Consider the following 25,469-nt stretch of genomic DNA (forward strand, 5'->3'; position numbering starts at 1 on the left):
TGAGGTTCATTCCTGTGTTACGCAGCACATTTGAGCTCCATCAAGAACCAATGAGGTTCATTCCTGTGTTACGCAGCAGTTTGAGCTCCATCAAGAACCAATGAGGTTCATTCCTGTGTTACGCAGCACGTTTGAGCTTCATCAAGAACCAATGAGGTTCATTCCTGTGTTACGCAGCAGATTTGAGCACCATCAAGAACCAATGAGGTTCATTCCTGTGTTACGCAGCACATTTGAGCTCCATCAAGAACCAATGAGGTTCATTCCTGTGTTACGCAGCACATTTGAGCTCCATCAAGAACCAATGAGGTTCATTCCTGTGTTACGCAGCAGTTTGAGCTCCATCAAGAACCAATGAGGTTCATTCCTGTGTTACGCAGCACGTTTGAGCTTCATCAAGAACCAATGAGGTTCATTCCTGTGTTACGCAGCACGTTTGAGCACCATCAAGAACCAATGAGGTTCATTCCTGTGTTACGCAGCAGTTTGAGCTCCATCAAGAACCAATGAGGTTCATTCCTGTGTTACGCAGCACATTTGAGCTCCATCAAGAACCAATGAGGTTCATTCCTGTGTTACGCAGCACATTTGAGCTCCATCAAGAACCAATGAGGTTCATTCCTGTGTTACGCAGCACGTTTGAGCTTCATCAAGAACCAATGAGGTTCATTCTTGTGTTACGCAGCACGTTTGAGCTCCATCAAGAACCAATGAGGTTCATTCTTGTGTTACGCAGCACATTTGAGCTTCATCAAGAACCAATGAGGTTCATTCCTGTGTTACGCAGCACGTTTGAGCTTCATCAAGAACCAATGAGGTTCATTCTTGTGTTACGCAGCACATTTGAGCTCCATCAAGAACCAATGAGGTTCATTCTTGTGTTACGCAGCAGTTTGAGCTCCATCAAGAACCAATGAGGTTCATTCCTGTGTTACGCAGCACGTTTGAGCTTCATCAAGAACCAATGAGGTTCATTCCTGTGTTACGCAGCAGTTTGAGCTCCATCAAGAACCAATGAGGTTCATTCCTGTGTTACGCAGCACGTTTGAGCTTCATCAAGAACCAATGAGGTTCATTCCTGTGTTACGCAGCAGATTTGAGCACCATCAAGAACCAATGAGGTTCATTCCTGTGTTACGCAGCACATTTGAGCTCCATCAAGAACCAATGAGGTTCATTCCTGTGTTACGCAGCACATTTGAGCTCCATCAAGAACCAATGAGGTTCATTCCTGTGTTACGCAGCAGTTTGAGCTCCATCAAGAACCAATGAGGTTCATTCCTGTGTTACGCAGCACGTTTGAGCTTCATCAAGAACCAATGAGGTTCATTCCTGTGTTACGCAGCACGTTTGAGCTTCATCAAGAACCAATGAGGTTCATTCCTGTGTTACGCAGCAGTTTGAGCTCCATCAAGAACCAATGAGGTTCATTCCTGTGTTACGCAGCACGTTTGAGCTTCATCAAGAACCAATGAGGTTCATTCTTGTGTTACGCAGCACATTTGAGCTTCATCAAGAACCAATGAGGTTCATTCTTGTGTTACGCAGCACATTTGAGCTTCATCAAGAACCAATGAGGTTCATTCTTGTGTTACGCAGCACGTTTGAGCTCCATCAAGAACCAATGAGGTTCATTCTTGTGTTACGCAGCACGCTTGAGATTCCATCAAGAACCAATGAGGTTCATTCCTGTGTTACGCAGCACGCTTGAGCTCCATCAAGAACCAATGAGGTTCATTCTTGTGTTACGCAGCACGTTTGAGCTCCATCAAGAACCAATGAGGTTCATTCCTGTGTTACGCAGCACGCTTGAGCTCCATCAAGAACCAATGAGGTTCATTCTTGTGTTACGCAGCACGTTTGAGCTCTATCAAGAACCAAGCAGGTTTGGTTGAGCTTCTGTTTGTTTGCTGATCGATGTTTATATGTGAATAAAAGCCTAAATTAAATCTGTTCATCATATAAAGTTATCAAGTCTCTTCAGAAAATTTGGACTAAACCACTCAATTCATATTAGTTAGTTTTACAGATTAGTTTTGCTCTTTTGATGAACTTTTTGAAGTGTCAAAGTGGTAAAGTAATTGTGTAGAGAGTACAGAAAGCTCTCAGATTTCATCAAAAAGATCTTGATTCGGGATCCAAAGATGAACTAAAGTCTTACGGGTTTGGCGAGTAATTATATAATTACATACTCAAAACATTTGGTGTGGGGTTTACTTTGAAACAATTTTCATAACAGAAATAGACTGAATTAAAATGAGAAGAAATTTAAAATGAATTACATTTTAAAGTGCAAAGACTAAAATAGCATGTTCTTGTAAAACATACTCCAATAATCTGTTTTATTTACAACGTTGATTCTTTTTAACTGCACAGAAACACTAATAACACTCAAGCATCACCAAACATTACATCTCCATAAATATGTTACTTCAGAGGGAAAAAGCAGAACATCTAACTTTTTTGTCTTTAGACTAACATGCACTGTTGAATTGTCCACAAAAAGACCACAACCATTTATTAAGAAAGTAAATAGGCTAAAGAAATCAAAGCCTGTCTGTCTGCTTTCTTTCAATAGCAATGATCTGACCCTAAGGGTTTTCCATTCTCACCCACAGGCTGACCACAGCAACACTGCACTCATCTCCATTACAACGGCTCTCAACCTCCAGACAGGCGGTTCATAACTCAGTGTGGCCACCGCTAGTGCCATGTGCACAGCTTCCTGTAAGAGAAACGCTTCCTCCCCCTCGTTTGTATAATAGTTCAAATATTCTTCCTCCATAAAACCTTCTTTCCCAACAAAGCCATTTACAGCTGCACTTAAATCAATATCAGTCCGGGCGCAGAGCGAATATACACACGGCTCCATTTAAAGAACGTTAGCCTAACGCTCCTTGCACTAAGTTAATGTGTTGAAGGGTTATCAAGCCCGCCCTCTCAACATGCAATCTGCACGCCGTCCGTATCAGAGGCACTCATACAGAAACCATCTATACCAATTACAGAACATTTTCCATCTGAAGACGTGGATACATTAAAAACAATTATCGCTGATGCATCGCAACGTTGGAAAAGCTAACATGTTTTTACACGTCTAGGCTCTGTGTGCGTGCGTGTGTAAATAAATTCAAAGCAGAGGCAAAATCATCTAACACTGTCAGTTTAGCTCCTTCGTTCAGAGTCTAAATCTCTCCAGCAGAACGGTACTGTGAGCAACTGTACTCAATAGTAAATAACTCTGGAACGACTAAAGGCCCCGGCGAGGTTAAAGGTCAGCAGTTGGGCTTGGTTTGTAAATTACAGAGCGATACAAGGTCAGATCCCATATGACCGGATGTTTTCTCCTTGTCTGTTTCTTCTGGTGGACATTTGAACTCTTTAATGTGCCCCTTGGGCTAGATCTTGTTCACCAAAAATACATTATAGGGAAATTAATGTTAACACTTTCTATGAAGCCTGTAATGCATTGTAAATGTATTCTTAATGCGTCCATAATACCCTTAGAATCAGTTGCATGATCTTGTAAATAATTAAAAGCAGTTATAATACATTATAATACTTACCTATTCATGGAGCCATTTAGAGCATAACGTACGATCAACAATCCGTTTTATAATGCAAACTCTTTAAAGGTGTATCCATGAATAGGTAAGTATTTTTAATTGTAGCTTCAATTATTTATGACAAAATAGGATTACAACGTGTATTATAAAGTAAATCTCACAACAACTCATCCGTGTCATATTTAACCCCACAAAAAAAAAAACAAGAATGCATATTTTGCACAAAAGAAAAAGAAATGAAGACAGTTTCATTATTACATGTAAATATTATGTATGTATGTATGTATGTATGTACACTGTAAAAAATATATGTTCAATAAGTTATGACAACATATGTTTTTACATTGTTTTAACTCATCAAATGAAATGTTAAACTTGTTTTTATCAGTTATACAAGATGTAACTCATTTTTTAAAGTCAGTTTAACATAATTTAAGTTGAAATAACTGAAACATCCAAGTCGACTGTACTGCAAAATTTACCTTTTTTTTTTTTACAGTGTATGTATGTATGTATGTATGTATGTATGTATGTATGTATGTATGTATGTATGTATGTATGTATGTATGTATGTATGTATGTATGTATGTATGTATGTATGTATGTATGTATGTATGTATGTATATATATATATATATATATATATATATATATATATATATATATATATATATATATATGTGTGTGTATATATAAACATTTAAACATTACTTGCATTGCAATTGTAAGTATATCAGCTATGGACTGTAGTGTATTCAGATTTGGAATACATGAATGTAATACAGCGTGTGTGTGTGTGTGTGTGTGTGTGTGTGTGTGTGTGTGTGTGTGTGTGTGTGTGTGTGTGTGTGTGTGTGTGTGTGTGTGTGTCTTACATGTTTTGTCCATCCTTAGAATAGTTGCATTTGATTCAGTACATTGCATTACACTTTCATCAATTTACAGGTTATAACATTTACTGTAGCTATGTGGGCGCACAGACTATTGAAGAGAGTACTGGCTATGACTCGACAATAAATGCTTGACTAAGGCCCCATTTACACGGCATGGTTCAAGTGACCCAATTCATTTTTCCCTCTCATGTCTGATATGACATGTGAACATGAAAAAAACGCATGAATTCTGATATCCTCAGATCGGATTCAGGCCTCACTCATATGTGGTAATAAATCTGAGATGATTCGGATACGTGCATTTGCGTCTGCCATGCAAGCGGTCAAATCGGATATTCCCAGTAAATACGAGTCGTGCATCATTGAAAAAGAGACGGAGGCGAATGACGTCAACTCAGGTGGACACAAACTGCGATCGGCTCTCTTTTTCTCTGCCTTATGAGAGCAATGTTTTGCTGACCTTTAAAGATTTTTTTGCATCCATTGCGTCCGTTTTACTTCCTCTTCCGGGGCAGAGCGTCTTGGGCTGTTTCGCCAGCGCATAATGTATATGCAAAAATCGAATACGGGTCGCTTTTAAAAGATGATGTAAGCGGGTCATCAATTTTTTTAATATAATCACCAAATCGGAATTGTGCATCAAGAAATCAATACATAAAACATTAGTCTTTATATATATACAATATTGTATATGTGTATGTAAAGAAAACATGCTTATTCAAACATCTAGTTCATTATTTACTCTTAAATTGCAAACAAGCAGACATTTTGAGGATCCATGAGTTACAAGGTTTAGTCACATGCTCTTTTCAATATCTTTTCATTGGTTAAATATTTGCTAAACCCACAGACAGATGTAAAGGGTGACCAATAGTTATGATTTATTTAATCACTTTTCAAATATCGTTCTAATGTAAAACACGTTTTATAGAAAGTGTTGTGAGGGAGCTTCTGGTTCACTCTCATCTAGTTTAGGGTGTTGGAGCAGATGAAGGCCGGAAAGAACAACTTAGCAAGGGCATTCATAATGCCATCAACGTGAACCTATTTCCATTCTAAAAGCTTTTCTTAGCATGAACATGTGAATAACATGTTACATTATTTAAATGCTTGCAATGATTCCGTCAGATGTATTTCCTCTTAATCCCTGACATTAAACGGCAGAATAAAATGCTTTTATGTTTGGACTTGATCACGGTTTAAGGACTTTTTTGCGCCTGGCGCTGTGGTGCGGTGCTCTAATCAGAGGCGGTGTGGGCCAGCAGAAAGTGAACGGGGTTACGGTGATGAAGGAAATGCCCTTTAATGAGCGGACGACAGGAAGCACTCCAATCAGCCCTTAGTGAGGAGAACATAAAAGCACAAAGAAAGAGGCGAGAGAAAAACAAAGGAGATGGAGGAGAAAAAGAGGAGAGAGAATTCGCCAGCCTTCGGTCTGAGTGAAAAGGGGGGATGGAGGGTTTGGGCGCTTTCTTTTCCATCAAAAAAGATCAGAGAAGCCCTTCCTCAATTTTCTCTGATAAGTGGTGAATTACCAGAGGCGCCGCCGATTGTGTGTGCGTGTGTGGAAGAGGGCCGACACAGTGTCGAATATCACATGCAGACAATCAGGAGACGTTTTGGGTCTCTCTTTTTCACACATGCTCACACACATACACAGTCTAACCAATTCACCATGTGAATCTGTGCAGAATAAAAAAAACAGCACATTGAATAATACACATAGAACAGGCTTTTGTTTTATAATAATACTGCATTATCAATGTATTTATATATTCATAAAATTGAAGTTCAACCCCGCTACTGTACACTTATCAATTAAAAGTTTGGACACATTTGAATTCATTTCTGTTAGGGATGTCCCGATTTTTTTGCCCTCCAGTTCGAGTCCGAGTCATTTGATTTTGAGTATCTGCCGATATTGAGTCCCGATCCGATATTTCTATAATACATAAAAAAAGAATAAAGAAGAGCGAAAAAACGAACTAGGATGTTCCTTATTTTTAATTTTATTCACCTTATTTTAACATTCAACAACTCTAACAAACAGAGTACTTCTGTGAGGTAGCTTGAACAATCAAGTAATAAATAACATAAATTCTTCACTTTTGGATTTTAGTGCTACAGAAAATATAAAAAAGTCCGGGACCGGAGTTGCGCAAAGCAGGAAGTACAATGGCGATATCAAAAGCACACCCATACTCTCACAGATGCAGAACAATTAATTATGTTGGTGTGAAATAAACAGTTATGGAAATTAAATTAAATTAAATAAACTGCTCCCAAAAATCCCGAAGAAAGTCTGTTAGTGCCTCAGTGACAACTTCACTCAGAGATGTCGATCTCAGCTGTCAATCATGACATCACACAGCCGTTTTTATAGCATCAAATAACTAACTAAAAGTAAACTTATTTAAAAAACAAACACTTGAAATGAAATCATCGTGATGATAACTGCCTACAATGACATAAACTAACTTTGGGGAAAAAATATTTGAAGTGTAATTTGATTGACGTGTAATTAACAATGCTTTTCAGGTTTTTATAGGTCTAACATTAGTTTTTAGGTAGAGAAATTGCATAAAGTAGGCTTATGAAATGTAAAATAGCTGCATATTTAACTGTTTAAATTAAAGACTAATCCTTACAAAAGCTATTCAATCAAGAGCAGTGAGTGATTCCTTATCTTTTGTTTGACATTAAACAGACAGCAGTAAATGCTACTGCCCCTTTAAGACCTAATGGAAGGCTCTGCGTTGTCTTTCTCGACTGTATAAAGTCCTCTTAAGGCATATTCAGACTATGTCTGCTTGGATACTCATCAAGATGGACATGTTGACATACTTCTTGTGTGAGTTTGTCCGTTTAAGCGCAAGACTTGAAAGAGAACCCAATATTTGCGCGCTGTGAGGCGAGTGCGCGCTTTCGGATGATGCACAGAGACAGATCAGCGCGCGCGTTCTCATTCGCGTCTTCTGGCGAATATACCCGGGGGATGACTGTGAAAATGACTGCTCATATTCGAACATACAGCATCACTCTCATGAATTGAACAAAGTTTACACAGATAGACTGTTTTGCCCGCGTTTTTCTTTGATTAGCGCTGTTGTAATGTATCACTGAGGAGCCAGCACGTGTATCCATCGACATAATGCATAAAGCATTATTTTCAAGTTACAACCCATATTATTGATGCGTCATCAGATGAGAGATGAACCGCGGTGCAAGTGCGCACCTTTTACACGGCACCCCGGAATATACATCCGAGTCCTGATAGGGATGTAACCAACGTCCGATTCCGATCGAGTCTGAAATCACGTGATTGGGCCCGATTTCCGATCACGTGAACGGATCGGGACACCCCTAATTTCTGTTACTTATCTTAAAACCCTTTATGAAATAAAGTCAAATGTTAAGCTCATTTACTTTGTTGACGCATATTACTAGTTTTGTGGTAAACAATTCATACATCAAAAAAAAAATGTCTTCGTAATCTTTACAGGGGTGGTTGATAATTTAACTTTTTTAATGTGTTCGATTTTTATAGCGCTTTTCAAGGCACTCAAAGCGCTTACCATTGAAGGGGGGAATCTCCTCAACCGCCACCAATGTGCAGCATCCACCTGGATGATGCGACGGCAGCCATATTGCGCCAGAACGCTCACCACACAACAGCTGATTGGTGGAGAGGAGACTGAGTGATGAAGCCAATCAGGAGAGGGGGATTATTAATAGGCCATGAAGGACAGAGGCCAATGGGCAAATTTGGCCAGGATGCCGGGGTTACACCCCTACTCTTTTTCCGAAGGACATCCTGGGATTTTTAACGACCACAGAGAGTCGGACCTCAGTTTAACGTCTCATCCGAAAGACGGTGCTCTTTGTCAGTATAGTGTCCCCATCGCTATACTGGGGTGTTAGGACCCACACAGACCACAGGGTGAGCGCCCCCTGCTGGCCTCACTAACACCTCTACCAGCAGCTACCTGGTTTTCCCAGTTGATCTCCCATCCAGGTACTGACCAGGCTCAGCCCTGCTTAGCTTCAGTGGGAAACCAGTCTTGGGCTACAGGGTGATATGGCTGCTGGTTTAACTTTAGTTAGTGTGTAATGTTGCTGTTTGAGCATAAACAACATCTGCAAAGTTACAACGCTAAAAATTCAAAGCAAAGGGAGATATCGCTTTTTAAGACCTACAACAAAGGGCTGGTTTGACATCACTAACCCTAACATTTACATACACCCTTCACCCAGGAACACACAACAAAGGGAGTGAGGCCATGTTGAGAAGAAGCGTTGTTCTAGTAAATAACATGTAGGAGTCGGTCATATCTGTTGCATTTGTCTATTCACATTTATTGCAATATATAGTACATAACACAAAAGCAATATCATTTATCAATATCCTTGATAAATGCAAGCTAATTCTTCAGTTCAATCTTTGTGTGCTAAAAAGTCAAAAAAGTTCCCGTAGAGATAGCAATACACAATCTCCTTTTTTTGCCAAATAAATGAAAAGGATGTCATCAATGTCTTCTCTCTTGCTGTATCAAAATCTCACCTGTGACCCTAAACCGCGATGCTAACTGAACTTTGGGTTTTGTGAAATGTCCCACCCCTAGAATGCACCTAAAACACAAACATCCATTGCAGTTTTCATCCATTTTATTTTTTGTTTTAGGTATTTAAGTGCATTTTTTGTTAACAGACTGAGAGTCCATTGTTTTTATTGTTTTTATTTTTTTGTTAATTTATTGTGGCTACCGTATTTAAAATGTTTTTTTTTTTTTTATCTTTAAGAAACAAAAGTTTATTGATCTTTGAAAAGGTGTAAATGCATTATTTTGCCATTATCATTATTTTAGATGAAAATGGTCTCAGAATGACAATATTATCGTTTATCACAATAATCTCTTGTTATTGTAACACAAAATGTGTTATTGTGACAGGCCTAGTCAAAAGCAAGCAGAAGTTATAAGTTATAACCATAATTATACTATAAAATATGCTAATCAATGACTTGAAGATAGTAACACCACATCAGCTACATAAATTCTTCAACTAACCATTCCAAAAGGTCCTGTTGCATTCTACATGCTGTCACTTCTTGAGTCTCTCTATCATTGACTGAATCATTTTCAGTGTGTCTGCTTGAGGTAATTGGAGCTGCTAACTCGAGCTATTGAAGCTATTGAGCTACTGAACTCTGGTCAGGCCAATCACTTTGTGTATAGAGTCAGGTGGGTGGGGCTTAACATAACGACGACAGAGTTGTGCTTGCGTGCTACTAGTAAACACAGAAACTGGCGAACGGCGGTCTTTCGAATCAGCTTTGACCGCGATTCTGGAAGACATGGAGTTAAGCTTTTCTCTTAGAAAAGAACGGCACTGAAGTCATTCTTAAAAAGGTAAGATGTGTTCAGAGTTCAGAGCGTTGAATGGTTTTATAATATCGGCATCACATATTTTCCTACACCTCGTGGCAAATCGGACCTTTGTCAAAAAATTTGATTGCGTTCGTGCATTGCGCATAAACTCAGAAATGTCATAAGAGTCCCATGAAACATGAAGGGAGCCACCACGCCATCTGTTCTATCATTTGGGTCTATTAACATGTCAAAATCGGCTAGATGCAAAGAATGTGGGAAACCAATTAAAGACACCGGAACGACAACCTCAAATTTTAGGAGATGACGCGTCCACAAAGGTTAGTCACATTTAAATACATAGCTAGCTATTAGACTATAATGTGATGTAGCTGCTTATGGTTCTTTTTAATTGTCAGCCTTTAAAAAAAAAAAATCACAACAAAGGTTTTAACAAATAGGCTCCATGTTCTGTTAAAATTCATTCAAAATTGATTTACAATTGATTTAAAAAAGGATCAGTTGGACCAGAGGGCAAAGGAAAGGCCACCAAACGAGAGCTGTTGTACTGTACGCATTTACAGGATGTCAAATAGTACAGAATGGTTGTCTGGCTATCACCAGACCAAGCTCCATTTAAGATTGAACATTGGTCTGGGGAGTCTGCTCTGTATTTTCTACTGCACAAGAGGCGTGATTAACGGGCATTATTCAAATGACTCTGTATGCAATTAAATAGTCCTTCAACCAATCAGACCACAAGAGTCAGGATCAACGGGCAACGACCCATCGCTTCTCTATCCGTCACTGTGTTAAACTCGCCAATAGCGCGCCAGGTTGATAAGCCATCTGTGATTGTTTCCCGCAAAAGTGTAACAGAAGCAGTAGAAATGAATGTACAAGTTTCCAGACTAAGTTGCAGGGCAAAATCAAATCATCGGCAGATCAGGCTGGGTTTACCTAGCAGAATGGTGCTAGCAACTCCAAAATCATGGGTTTGATTCCCGGGAAATGCATGAACTGATATAACGTAAACCTCAAAATGCAATACACAGTAAGTCACTTTGGTTAAACGCATCTGTCAATGTACATAAATGTAAAAATCAAGGCAAACAATGGCTACTCTGAACCGAAGAATCTAAAATCTCATACTTCCATTCGTGTCATTTCAGCCAAGTTTGGAAAATGTGTCTTCATTTTCATTCTCTGTGTGTTTTCCTTTCTATTTGGCATCTTTGGGGATCAGGTGCGTGACCAAACCCCACAGCTTGTCCGTTGGGCTTCTCAGAACATTCTATCCCAATAAAAAACGTCAACCATGACGGTCAAACAGCAAACTCCCTGAAGTCTTACCTCTTTATCTGTGAGCGTGTAGATGTATTGATGGTCAGGGCTGAACAGCATGTCCCTCAAAATTGGGTTCCCTTCGCTCACCACCACGTTCTCATACAGCAGTGCAGGCTGGGTAATGGAGTTCACCAAGATCTGAAAGAAACAAATAAGATATACTGAATATTAAAGGTCATATATACTTTGAATTTGAATTCTGGCCGCGTTCTGATTTGCTGTTCACTATGTGCAGCATTCTGGCTTTTAGAAGGTTGAAAAATGCGTTATAATGAAAATTCAATGAAAGTTGTTGGTTTGGTGTCTCTCTAAGCTGCATAATATAGCCATTTAACTCCACTGGTTTCACATAAATTCTTAAAAGGGAGTAACAGCAGCCTCGACCGATGCTAAACAAATGCATCTTAGTCAATAATAAAAGCAGCATCGTTTTCTGCTTCCTTCCTCTCTTTGACCCACCCTAGCATTACCCAGAAACATACCCTCCTTTAAGTCGCCATCCCTGGCCTTATTGATGCAGGGTCAGGGGAGCATGACCTCCACATCCCGTGGTGTTTCAGGGCCTAATGATGAGCTCGGCTCGGGTGCCGTGTCCCGCTGATTAATGACCGTCCCCTTCGCCGAGCACCGTGGGAGCGCATTACCTGGGCCCTCTGACACCACCCCATTGCTAATGAAGACAGTGCCTGAAGCACTGGAGTACACTAGAGCACCGTCCGACCCACTTACAAAAACAAAAAAAGCTAGAAGAGCAGTTCGGTTTCCCTCAGAAATGTCCACAGCATAGAGGGAAAGAGTTGCAGGAAGTTTTTAGCCGCCCACACCTGGGAGTCGACAGTGTGGCCTATCTGGGCCAAACCCTGCAGCTGGATCAAGAGAACTAAAATTACATCTACAAACATCTGAAAATAGAGTGAACTTAATCAGCAGTCCTGTTCTTTAACTAAAACCTAAAGCTCTGCAACATGGCCTCATGTAAATGGTCACATTTATAGAACAACATTTTATATATATATATATATATATATATATATATATATATATATATATATATATATATATATATATATATATATATATATATATATATATAAACAAATAAATATACATGACATTCCCATTTCCACTTTTGGGATTTAATTTCCATTTATTATCCAGTTTTCCATGATTGTGGAAACTCTGTATATTTTTTTGCTCAGCGAGTGATGGAGGGTCAAAAGACAGCAAAGCAGTCTGGGAGTTGGAGTCTGTTGTCCATGTTCCCCCTCCATCACTCCATTGAGCATTACTCCCACGGGATATGGTTCATTATGAAGTAGTGGCAGATAACAGCTCAAGGACAGCACATTCTCTCTCTCAGCCAATCCTTCTGGAACTCTTGCCAAGAAATGCTAAAGTTCCTGCAGTGGGACCGAGCTGGAATAGAGAGAGAGAGTAAGGATCTTCCCCTGTGTCCAAGAAGGAGAATGCATAGCATGGAGAATTCTTCCGTCGCATGGAACAGGAATACTAATCTAAAAATACTGGCCACTGCTATGCTTTGTTTAATTTGTCATTTTTAAGCCTGCTTAACATGTTAAAGTTGCAGGACAATACAACTAACAAAATCCCCAGCGAGTTTCCCTGCCATATGAAACTGATTAAAAAGGAAAAACGTATATAATTGTTCTTCAAGGGTGAGCAAGAGTTGCCATCTGCGTTTCCCCGCCCTTTTTAAGAGTCGTGCAGATTGACGTAATTGAGCAATGACTCTTCAAATTGCAGATTCTTGGCAGATGGCCCATCTTCCCTTTAACAGGAAGCAGCAGGAAGAGCTAGAGAACTGATGTCTCACACTGCCTGAATAAAGGTGTCAGGAGATATGAAGTTGGAAGGTGAAAAAACAAAAACAAATCCAGTTCTCCCTACTGACTGTTGCTGAATCCCAATGCACCTGAGTCTGGAGGGTTACTGCTACTGCCTCTGCTTTAGATATCCCTTTCAGTCACTTCCTGGGTAAGAGAACCCTGTGTTTTACCTTTTGACATATACTGAACCTTTTGACATGTACAGTGACATTGCTGGCGGTTAATGACTTCTGCCAAGGCACAAAGAAACATTTACATGAACAGCCCAAATTATCACAGAAGCACTACGATAACAGTTTACAGTTCAAATACTATTATAAAAAATGTCTGTATTAATGTATTGTAAATAATATATATTATATTATATTATATTGTATTTCAGAATTACATATCCCAAACCATACAATTTATCTACGTAGAAAAGCAATATATCAAAGTATGAATGAATTACTTAAAAAAAATAACACAACAGCTAACTTGCAATTCTATATTTCAACCACTGAGGTCAATAGAGAGCACAGCAGTTTGTAATGTACCTTTAAATGACGCTTCACCTTTAAACTAAAAGCCACCGAATGCCCTTGGGAACGACTTCTCTATGTGCCGCACTCAAATCATTCATACCAAAACAAATATTGAATTCATACCATCTTATTAGATGAATATGTTCCAAGATTGCTACTTGCATTATCTTCTCATGTTTATGATCCTATTACAGTAAGTCATGAGAGAATCATTTCAGGACAGAAGCAAACCTGTCTAGCCTCTTGCTGCAGACTGTACATAATGAGCGCATTGGGTAATAACCTAAAATAGGAACCTATAAATTAAGAAACAGAGCCCTGCAGTCTTCCTTAATGTTGGTCTATGGATGAACAATAATTAAGGTGGACCAGGGTTCAACGAAGGGTCACTCTTGACAGCTTCAGAGCAAATTGAAACAGGTCTGGCCTTTTCAATCTCGTCAACGTCTCTGGTAAAGTACGTCTGAATTTGTAAGTGACCTTATGACATCAGCAAGGTCAACAGTCAACGCAATGATAAACCGTTGCAGACATAAAAGAGCCATGTCTTATGTAAGCCTTCGAATGGAGAAAAAAGGAAAGAAAAAAAGGCTGTCCCTGACAGGCAGCTCTAAATTTCAGTACATACTGAAATACCATCAGAGCTTTGGTGGAGTGAATGATTGACAGGAGTTTTGTCACAAAACCCAGGCATTTCTCTACCGGAGACTGTGGCGACCCATCAACTCTCCGTTGTTGAAAATCATTTTACTCCAGCTTGGATGGGGAACGGAGACATTTGGCTAATTAAATCAAACAGGAGGGCACTTTCCAGATGAGCCTGAATCCAATTTCATTAGTGCCCTCTCAGCCACGGATAATGTGCGGACCATGAGGTCGCTCTCGGACGTTTCGTGTCTTGACATCAATGCGCTGGAGTATGATCAATAAAGGATGCTGACTTGAAATGCAGGAATGAAAGCATGCTGGGTTTTCCACAGGCTCTTTTTGTTTCCTGCTGCTGCAGTTTGACTGTTTCTTTTTTTTCTCCACATCATTCTAAATTGGTTGTTCAGATGAAATTAGGAGGTAATACTGCAAAATGGAAAATATATACCAGTGATGTGCAACTGGTATATACTGAATTGAAATATACTCAACTGAATAGAAAAAAGATTTTAAATTCCAGTTAAATTCTGGAATTTTTGTGAAATATCTTCTATTATTTTTATCATCACAACAAATGTCGGGTAGGTTGTATGGTGCCTTTTGCTGATACACTGAGTATTAAAACTAAAAGGGAAGAGGACTAAGCTACTGACATTGATGATAAAACACAGAATGACATTTGGTCTTATGCTAAGAAAATATCTGTTTGTACATGTACAAAAGAAATTTTAAAAAATGAAACCCCTCTCTATCACCTATGTGTTTAAAACAAAAAAGTTTGCAAAGGCATTGGTTTTTGTTGTTAGGTGAAATGGAAAAGATCTTCAATATTCAGATTTGACCCAGTCTCACTGGGTATAATGGACGCATTGCTTCATCTGCTAATAAGAAAATATATATAATGTTCTATCTGTTGCTGCCAGAAAAAAAAGTATTTTACTTAAATGGATCAGTGATAAATCTCCATCTCTTAAAGGTTGGCATAACATTATTTTTGAGTTGATTGCCCTGAAGCATCTTACCTATGTATTGCGTCAAAAAAACATGCCAGTTTTATAAAGTCTGGACCCCATATCTGAACTATTTGGAAACACATTATTTTACAAGGAATGTTGAAATTGTATAACTTTCTGGACATTGAACCTTTATTTTTTGTGCTCTTCATCCTTTTGAAATATATTATTGTCTTTTTTTCTAATCTGTTGTATTATGCTGTAGCCGTTTCATATAAAAATCTGAGCAATTTGTGTTTTTTATGTCTTGTCGTATTTTTGTACTATAATGAAAGTTCAATAAAAATACATACATACATACATACATACATACATACACATTTTATTCTGGAATTTTAATTTAGGTAGAACAGGGGATAGTAGAATCAAAATGTTAATTTTTTTAAACCAGAAAAGCAAACTTTATCAATAACTTTTCTTAGTCCAGTCAAGTATTGGGACACCCCTCAAAATCATTGAATTCAGGCGTTTCAATCACTTGAATGGCCACAGGTGTATAAAATGTAAGAACCTAGGCATGCAGACACTTCTACAAACATTTGTGAAAGAATGGGCCACTCTCAGGAGCTCAGTGAATTCAAGTGTGGTACCCTGATAGGTTGCCACCTGTGGGCAAAAGGCAATAAGTCCATTTGTGAAGTTTCCTCAAAACTAAATATCCACAATTAACTGTTAGCTATAACAAAGTGGAAGCAATTGAGAACAGCAACTCAGCCACAAAGTGGTAGGCCACGCAAAATCACAGAGCGGGGTCACAATTCTCTGTCTGGCAATCTGATGAACGAGTCTGGGTTTGACAGTAGTCAGGAGAACATTACTTGCCTGACTGCATTGTACCAAGTGTAAAATTTGGTGGAAGGGGGATTATGGTGTGAGGTTGTTTTTTTCAGGGGTTGGGCGTGGCCCCTTAGTTTCAGTGAAAGGAATACTTAATGCTTCAGGATACCAAGACATTTTGGACAATTTCATGTTCCCAACTTTGTGGGAACAGTTTGGGGATGGCCCCTTCCTGTTGATGACAAATGACTGTGCACCAGTTCACAAAACAAGGTCTATAAAGACATGGATGAGCAAGGGGTATGGAGGAACTTAACTGGCCTGCATAGAGTCCTGACCTAAACCCGATAGAACCTTTTGGGATGAATTAGAGCGGAAACTGCGAGCCAGGCCTTCTCATCCAACATCAGTTCCTGACCTCATAATTGCGCTTCTAGAACAATGGTCAAAAATTCCCATAAACACACTCCTAAATCTTGTCATTATAGATCATGTGTATGTAAAGGCAGGCGTCCCAAAACTTTTGCTGAGATATTATATAAAAGTTGGCCTTAAAAAGCCGCCAACTCATGAAAAGGGAACAATTTATGCGATACTGAATTTTGCTATATACCGTACAATGTTGCTGTACCCTCCGAAGGCCTTGAGAAACAGGAAGAGTCGCTTAGTGCGAGCGTCTCCAGCCTCTTTGACCCTTTTCTGGAGGGCATCCAAGACTTCCCATGGCACCTGCTGACTTCACAGTCTGCGTCTTGCCGGCAAGAACAGAACCTGGTACACACAAAACTCATTGCGCTTGATCAGCGTGACAGATTACTCTGTGAAATTAATCATCTTTCTCTGCCATGCTGCTGCTCTCTGTATAGGACGCCGGCCAAAAAGCAGCCGTGGACAGACAGTCCCAGTGGGCACAATGATGGCACGCCACCGTGCGGCTCCCGGGACCCAATGCCCACTCCCCGGTGAGTTTCATCATTAATAAGACAAGCAAACAGGAGCAGGTTTGTCTTTGAATGCTTGAATGGCTTGCATAAACCAGGGGTATAATCCAGCTGGAGACGCCGAAGATCAATGTCGCATCTGTTCGGTCTTTGTGTTGTCGTGTGCGGCATCGCGGTGACTAAATGATAAGGGGGAAAGACAGCGCAAGCGAGAGAAGAGGGGGAAATAATAAAGGAAGAAGGGGAGTCAATGCTTGGTCCCCGGAGAGCGACAGGCATGTCTCAGCCTCCACCCTTTTTAATCTTTCAGGCTCTCCATGGGTACAGCTTCTCCTCCACCACTCACCCCCGCCGCTGCTACAAGCTCCACTCACATGCTCTTGACATAACTAGGTCTCCCTGTGAATAATAAACCAGCCGCCAGATTCCTGCCTTTGATATGCAGCCCTTGAAGTAAAGATCTGCATCTGATTGAGCACAATCACTGGCTAATTAATGAGACGGAAGGCCCATGCTCGGCCCACGCTGGCCCAACACACTGCCACCGCTGTCCGTCCCGGTTCGTTCCCCTGAGAAGAAGCCAGTCGAGCCTGGAGGAAGAGACTGAGGGAGCACCCGTGGGACAGGCAGACGCGGCTTACGCAATGAAGAACTCGAACAGGCTCAGCACTGTAGATAACAAGAGGTAAAAATAGCATCTTTCAGATATAGGTAGGATTCGAACTGGAGTTGTACGTACCAACACTGTTGCTAACAATGTTATAGAGTGTTCTTGGCGTATTTGTTCCAGAGATGCATGATATAACTGGTACAATACTGTTATTGGAAGATACTGGAAGTATTACTGTATTGGACTGTCTGATACAGTACATATCCAATACCAACAGATGTTATAATACCTGGTATACTGCACATATCCTAGGCCAAATAAGCATGCTGTTCCCTTATTTATACATTTGGATTACTGTTGCCATCATGCAACACTCAATAAAATCTCATCTTAAATTCAATAATAATAATTTAATAACACGTTTCAATCTAGTCTCGATCAAACCTGAAATATCATAAATAAATATACATTTTTGGGATATTTTTTGGATTTTTTGGAGACTTTGAGTGAGAACACTCCACTGTTTTTAGAAATAGGGCTTATTCAACTTCTTTCCAACATTTAGATATGTGGGCAAATGCATTTTTGTCTCAGTGCATGTATTGTTTTAGTTTCGCTAGCTTAGCTTAGCATAATGAATGGAATCTAGGTTTCAGCTAGCATGTCCTGAGTAAAAGTGATCCAAAAAAAAAATAAAGACACCTAATTACTTCTTGTGGCCTGCTTATTCAGAGATATCACGGCTCTCATCCTCACGTCCTCTGACTGTTGAGCGATCACAATGTGTTGCGGGATATCTCTGCGCCCAAGTAGTAATATCTCAATATCTGTAGTCCATATCTAATAGTCAATATCTGCCTAGGAAATCACCTAATTTAAATCTGCATCGCTATTTGTACTCATTGTGATTACGCAGGCCACAAGAAGTAATTTGGTGGGGGGTTGGATCATTTTTACTCGGGACATGCTAGCTGGCAACATAGGATTCCATTCATTATGCTAAGCTAGCGGCGACCCTGCCAAACTAAAACAATACATGCACTGATTTCAGCACATATCTAAATGTAGGAAAGAAGTTGAATAAGCCCTATTTCTAAAAACGGTGGAGTGTTCCTTTAAATTCACTTGTCGGATTTAAAACAGATTTTAGTTCTTGTTTTGTTTTTTTACATTTATTTATGCAAAATAGTATGACATTTGACAACACAAAAATATTAATAATTACCTTCAAGAGTAAAGCAAACATAGTTTTAAAAAGGCATTTTTTACATTTAAATGCATTCTGAGAAATATAAATATATTTATATACAGTGTTAAATGCAACCATTATCAAATATAAAATTGAATATCCAATTACTGTTGTGAGGACTAAATTAACATTTAAAACAACTGGTATTAGTTCAAGTGTTTGTTTGTTTTTATTTAGACAAAAGCGTCATCCTTTATCTTTTTTTTTTTTTTTGACAATGTAAATATATTTAAAACATGCATCTAAAAATATATATAGTTTGCCATATGTGATGTGTCAGAGCATGCAAGCTAACCATTAGCCCAAGGCTACATCTTCTGTCCAGTGACTTTTTTGTTTAGTATCCTCATACCTTGTGTACCAAACTAAAGCATTTTTTCCCACCAGATGCTTCAACAGATCAGGACTTAGACTACCAATTAAACACAGCTCAACTGTCCCGCTATGCTAATCCTCTTCCTGGAGATGCAAAAACAACTCGTGTATTGGAGGCAGCAGGTCAAAACCTAAAAGCCACGAAGAGACTCAGAATCTTCACCGAGGGAGAACTTTGTTGTGCGGTACAGACAAAATATACTCATCGGCCCTGATGGGTTTTACGGGAAAAACAAGTGCACCTCGTGGGCATTGGGAACTAGGCAGTTTGCGAACCTGGGCGAAGGGAGAACGGGCTAATCATAGCGGTCTCTAGATGGTTTTCTAACCCCAGCCGTAAACGTTTCATTATGACAGTCTGTGCAACAGATAGCAGCTCAAGCTCATTCGAGCTCGTTCCACTTCCCTTGCAATATCTGATTTGGCCCCGGGTTCGAAGGCTCCTCGGAGCATTGAGAGGAATTTCATTTCTATTTTCCTACTTGTCGTCTTTCCGCCACCCGCTTTCTCCCGCTCTCTATCTTCCTCTCTCAGACCTCCCCCCTTCAGGTCCTCTTGACACAACAGACGCACACCGGCAGTCAAGCAAGACAGACTGTGCGGTTAAAACTAGGTGGAAAAAATGGGAGTTTGCCCTGCAGTGAGTATGAAAGCAACTCCTAAGTCATCTCCATTTGTCACAAACTGCACGCTGGAACTGCCAGGCCACTTCTCATACACTCAAACCTCTGACAAAAGCGAGCTGCGGACGAAAATACTGAATAAATGGGATGCTATGGAGCTCAGCATAACACTGCAATACCAATAGTCATTAGGGAAGCCTCCAGCGATGATTTCTTTAACTACAGATTGTGCCTGCCTATACATCATCTCCGAGTGCTAAATGTAGATCCAAACAGCTCGTTTGTGACTTCATCGACTCATGACTGCATTACCACATAATGATGGGGTTATCTCAAGGTATTTTCCTCAATATTTATACCTCCGCTAAAAAGGAAATCAGGAAATGTTGCCAAATCTGAACCTATGTCGCACGAATGAGATTCTTGAAATTCTGTCTTAGAGAAATCTCTGCTTTTTAAATTATTCAACCAGTAATTAAGACATGTAAACTGATGTTATATTTTCCTCAGGTAGATTTCCTCATTCAATTTCCATCACTCATTAGTTAGCTAGAAATACAACTTTTAGAGAAAAGCATATTGTTAAAACTGTACATTTACTATAAATGCAATAGATTTTTACTTCATTATAAAATTATGTCTAAATTATCTTACTGTCTGAATTATATATTTAAAAAAAAAACAGATATCGGATGGATGGATGGATGGATGGATGGATGGATGGATGGATGGATGGATGGATGGATGGATGGATGGATGGATGGATCCTATTTAGCACCTAAACTCTGGAACAGTCTTCCTATTATTGTTCGGGAAGCAGTCACACTCTGTCAGTTTAAATCTAGACTAAAAACACATCTCTTTGGTATGGAATACACATAGAACATTATATATTTCTATTATTCAAATCAGTTAAATGATTGTTAGGCGGCATTAACTAGGTCAGCCGGAACCTGGAACACTTCCCATAACACCTGATGTACTCGTCACATCATACACCCTCAGAGATAGAGTAACTAAGCACATTTACTTGAGTACTGTACTTAAGTATACTTTTTGAGTATTATTTTTTCTGAAAATGTATGACTTTAACTTCACTACATTTGAAAGACAAATATCGTACTTTTTACTTCACTACATTTCATTTCAAGGTCCTCAAAGTCGAAAGACATTTCTGTAGTAGCTCTTAATGTCAGTGGATGATTTTTTTCTTCTTTAAAAGGTGTTTGGGGTTTTGCAGAAAGCCTTTCAGGAATCACTCTTGTAGGGTCAACGTAAAGTTCAATGATTTCACAGCATTTTTTTAACATTAGTTTATAGTTTATAGCAAAATGGAAGACGGATGTCAAAATGTTCATTCAATGTGCATTCGGACTTAAAGTGACAGCAGCTTTGTAACTATTATACAAGTATTTAAATGAGTTTAAGTTAGTCTAATATGTGCTAATATTCGTTAGTGCTAATATGTCAGATGGAGCATCACTGACTGGCTTAAACCATGATGGCACAATGAGCATTTATACAACAATAATAAAATAATGCGTTGACATAAAAAAGGAAATGTACTTTTAATACTTAAGTACTTTCGAAAAAAAAATACTTCTGTACTTTTACTTGATTAAAAATCTGTTTTTAGAACTTTCACTTGTAACGGAGTAATATTTGACCAGTAGTACTGTTACTTTTGCTCAAATAATGAAGTTATTTGAAGTACTGAAGTACATTGTCCACCTCTGTACACCCTTAAAAAAAGCTGCCAGGAAGAACCAAAAACGGCTTTTCACAGCGATGGCATAGAAGAACCATTTTTGCTTCCCAAAATAACCGTTTTGTGAAAGTTGTTTAAAGAACCATTTTTTAACCATTTTATAGTCTAAAGAAGCTTTTGAGCAATGGAAATGTTCTTTGGATATTAAAGGTTCTTCATGGAACCATAGACCCTGCCAAAGAACCATTTAAGAACCTTTATTTTTAAGAGTGTAAGAAGAATGACATCTACGCTAATGTTAGTCTCTCTGTTTATCCTGAGGTTTACTGTAGTCGGCCGGGACATGACCTAGACATTACCAACACATCCCTGAAGTGTCTGCAGAGACCGTGTCAACTGGACTCTCCCCTGTGAAGGTCTCATCGACACGACAGCCAGTGGCACTGATCCTCAACAAACCCCGTCTCCATGCATGCGTGAGGACTCCAACCTTCAACCAGATGGAACTGGACAACTATTCTGAATGTTCCTATCTAATATGACTTTTGACCTGTAATGTTGGCCTGAATCATAATCATACACTGTTTGTTCGTTGGCCAGAGGAGAACTGGCACCACTGACTGAGCCTGGTTTCTCCCAAGGTTTTTTTTTCTCCACTCTTTCACCTGATGGAGCTTTGGTTCCTTGCCACCGTTGCTCTGTTGCCTTTGGCTTGCTTATTTGGGGACACTAAATATAAAACTATATTACTGATCTGCCTGCCTTGACACTATATCAGAACTGAACTGAGCTGGATGACATCACTGTTTCCTCCAGAGCGACTCGAATCTAATTCTGTTGCATTATTTTTCTTCTATCACTGTGAAGCTGCTTCAGAACAATTGACATTACAAAAAGCACCATATAAATAAAAGGTGACTTGATCCAATGTAAAAGATCATGACTATTTTTAATGTTCATGAAAGACACATCTTATGCTGATCAAGCCTGCATTTATTTGATCAGAAATACAGAAAACAACTGTAATATTGTGAAATATTATTACAATTTAAAATTATGGTTTTCTATTTTAATATACTTTAAATAGAATTTATTTATGCGATGCAAAGCTGAATGTTCAGCAACATTATTCCAGTCTTCAGTGTAACGTGATCCTTCAGAAGCTATTCTAAAATTATGGTTTGCTCAAGAAAGATGTATTATCATTATCAATATTGAAAACAGTTGTGCTGCTTAATATATTTTTGGAACCTGTTATACTTTTTTCATACTTCATTGATGAATAAAAAGTTAAAAACTTTACTGTATTTATGTATGGTGTATTACTGTATTTATCATCAAATAAATGCAGGCTTAATGAGAATAAGAGACTTCTTTCAAAAACAATACAAACAGTAGTTTCCAAACTGGAAATCTTATTTCTGATTACAGCTTATATTTAGCATACAGTATAATCTACAGCCAGATGTTTTGCCAGATTGGAAAACTAAAAATATTTGGTTCAAAACGACTCTAATAATTCAGGTCGCATGAATTTATTTGCCACAAACAGATGCTTGTCTATAGGTGAACACCCCCACTATTGCAAGATCAACAAAAACACAATCAAAATATGGGTCAGCGTCGCAAACAGAGCATGACCAGCTACATTTTCAGGGTACTCGCGGTGCAATCAGATGGTTCTAGAAATATTTGCTCAAACCTTGTTTCACTTTTGAGGCTCACGCTCCACGCAGCGAGCTACGCTGTTTGACACTGGTCTGTAATCCTCAATGGCGGCTCTCAGCTAGTGTCACCCAAATGCCATCTGCAACAATGAGTGCGGCAATAATACTGACAAAGCCAAGCACAAACTCTCTCATAAGAATGTGAACGCACATGACACATCAAAGCGAAGAGAGAGTGTGGCATTTTCCCAAACTCACCCCTGCAAGACAATCTGACATACCTGAGCACACAGAAAGCGCTGCGTTTGAGCTCTGAGGAGAAGGATCACTTGAGGATGGGCTCCATGGGGACAAACTACCTGCCGGTGCTTGAAAACGAGAGAGAGAGAGAGAGAGAGAGAGAGAGAGAGAGAGAGAGAGAGAGAGAGAGAGAGAGAGAGAGAGAGAGAGAGAGAGAGAGAGAGAGAGAGAGAGATGCAAGATACAATCTGCAGAGGGTGAGCAGGTCAAAATAATCCCAGTGAAGCCTTCTGCACGGAAGAGCTCACTCGGTGAAGCTAAGCATGGCCAGAGAAATATCAGTCCTGAGACTGACAGTGCAATAAAGCGCTGATGGAAATGCTAAAAATTATTATCATACAGAGTTCATGGACACATTGGCTTTTTTGGGGAGTGGAAAATAATTATGAACCTGGATGAAGGTGTTTCATTGGCTAGTTACTTCTGGACAGAGATCACATAAAGCTGTTTATGACGCATCTTATAAAAACCAGCACAAAACAGGATCAATTTGAGTCTTTAAGGTTTACGAAAGGGTAAAAGCGCTTTATTTGAAAGGAAACCGGCTGTAAAAAGACTTCCAGGAAAATTTCCATTTGGAAATAAGGTCTTGATTTTCCTTCGGGTAAAAAAAAGTTTCACAGATGACGGAGATGTCTGGAGATTAATTATGCTTATACATTAATATACATCTCTGCTTTACTAAACCCTGCAAGTCATTCTTAGACACGAATAGTTCGTCTACAGATTCGAAGTGGGTCATTCAATCTTCTGTTTGACTCATAAATTTCACAGACAGACTGAAATTAAATTTGAAAATGTTTATGTGCTTGTGTGCGGAGGTGGCTAAGTGTGTGTTGCCAATTAAGTTGCTCGTCTACAGTAAATGTCAATGCACATCGAGACACTTAACCTTCTATACAGACCCTCGGTGGAAAGGAGCACATTTCAAAGATGCTTATCCGTTTACAGCATTCCACTCGGCCGCACATATTTCTCACAGAAACATCATCAACATCGACATTCCGCAGCGCTGACCAAACAGCAAATGGAATCCTGTGGACCCGAGAGAACATTCTATGCGGCGTGAAACGCCAGAGGGGCGTAAACAGGCGTGTAGCACTACAAAGAGCCGCCTCTGAAGAAATGGCTAAATGATGTTAACTTTAGATGCTATGGATGTGCCTCCATTTACAAGAGAGAACCGCAGGACAAATTGAACATGAATGGACACGTTTCCTTTCCAATAACACCAATAGATTAGTTGTGCAGGTAACGTGGTCATTCTTTCCTGTTAGCTCTTCATTACATGTCTCATTTAGGGAGCCTACATCAGAAAGGGAGAGAGACAGTTTGCTGTTCGTTGAAAAAACAACAACAATTTGTCCACCCAAAACTCCATCGATGGGCATGTTTGTTCTCTGGTATGTATATATGGGACTATCAGTGTAGTATTCTTATATCTTGCTATTAAGCTATTACGTCAGAGACAACGGGCCTATCATACACCTGGCGCAATGCGACGCCAGGCATGGAAAAGTGTTTTTTGTTAGTTTCAGTTGGAAGCAGTTATCATTTTCATGCCCTCTGCCATGTTGTTTAAATGGCAAACATACTCATACCAATCTGTTCGCACATGGGTGTGCTGGTCTAAAAACAAGGTGTGTTCAGGCGCATTGTTGGCGCATTGCTATCTTGAGGCAACTGAACATGAGTGTGCCATTGACCAGCAAAAACCTGGTCTTAAGTCAATAGCGCAGTATTTTTGGTGTTATTTAATACCAGGCATGTTAGTAAAATGCACCTATAGGTGGGTGCACAACATATGTAGCTACACTCTGTTTAGTCAAACGCAGCAGAACATAAACGTTTTTAAATATGCAAAATAAAGGGATTTCTCCAGAGACTCCTCCCCTACCAGCCAATCACTGTGGTCAAATTTAGCAAGTGCAATGACATCATCCATAGCAATGAGATCAACCCGGCCCTTACTCTTAGCTTAAGACTTCTCTCTATTCCTTAGTAAAAGTTGCTCT

General features: G+C 39.4%; 1 protein-coding gene across 1 annotated transcript in view; it reads right to left on the bottom strand.

Annotated features, from left to right (window-relative positions):
* Window positions 1–25,469, bottom strand: part of plxna1a (plexin A1a) — a 259,133-nt gene that overhangs the window by 126,713 nt on the left and 106,951 nt on the right. Inside the window, exon 4 of the mRNA XM_067445763.1 lies at window positions 11,179–11,310. Within this exon, the coding sequence (XP_067301864.1) occupies window positions 11,179–11,310 (132 nt within the window). The remainder of the gene's footprint in view (window positions 1–11,178; window positions 11,311–25,469) is intronic.

The sequence above is a fragment of the Pseudorasbora parva genome, chromosome 6 (genome assembly GCF_024679245.1).
Source record: "Pseudorasbora parva isolate DD20220531a chromosome 6, ASM2467924v1, whole genome shotgun sequence".
Taxonomy (NCBI): Eukaryota; Metazoa; Chordata; class Actinopteri; order Cypriniformes; family Gobionidae; genus Pseudorasbora; species Pseudorasbora parva.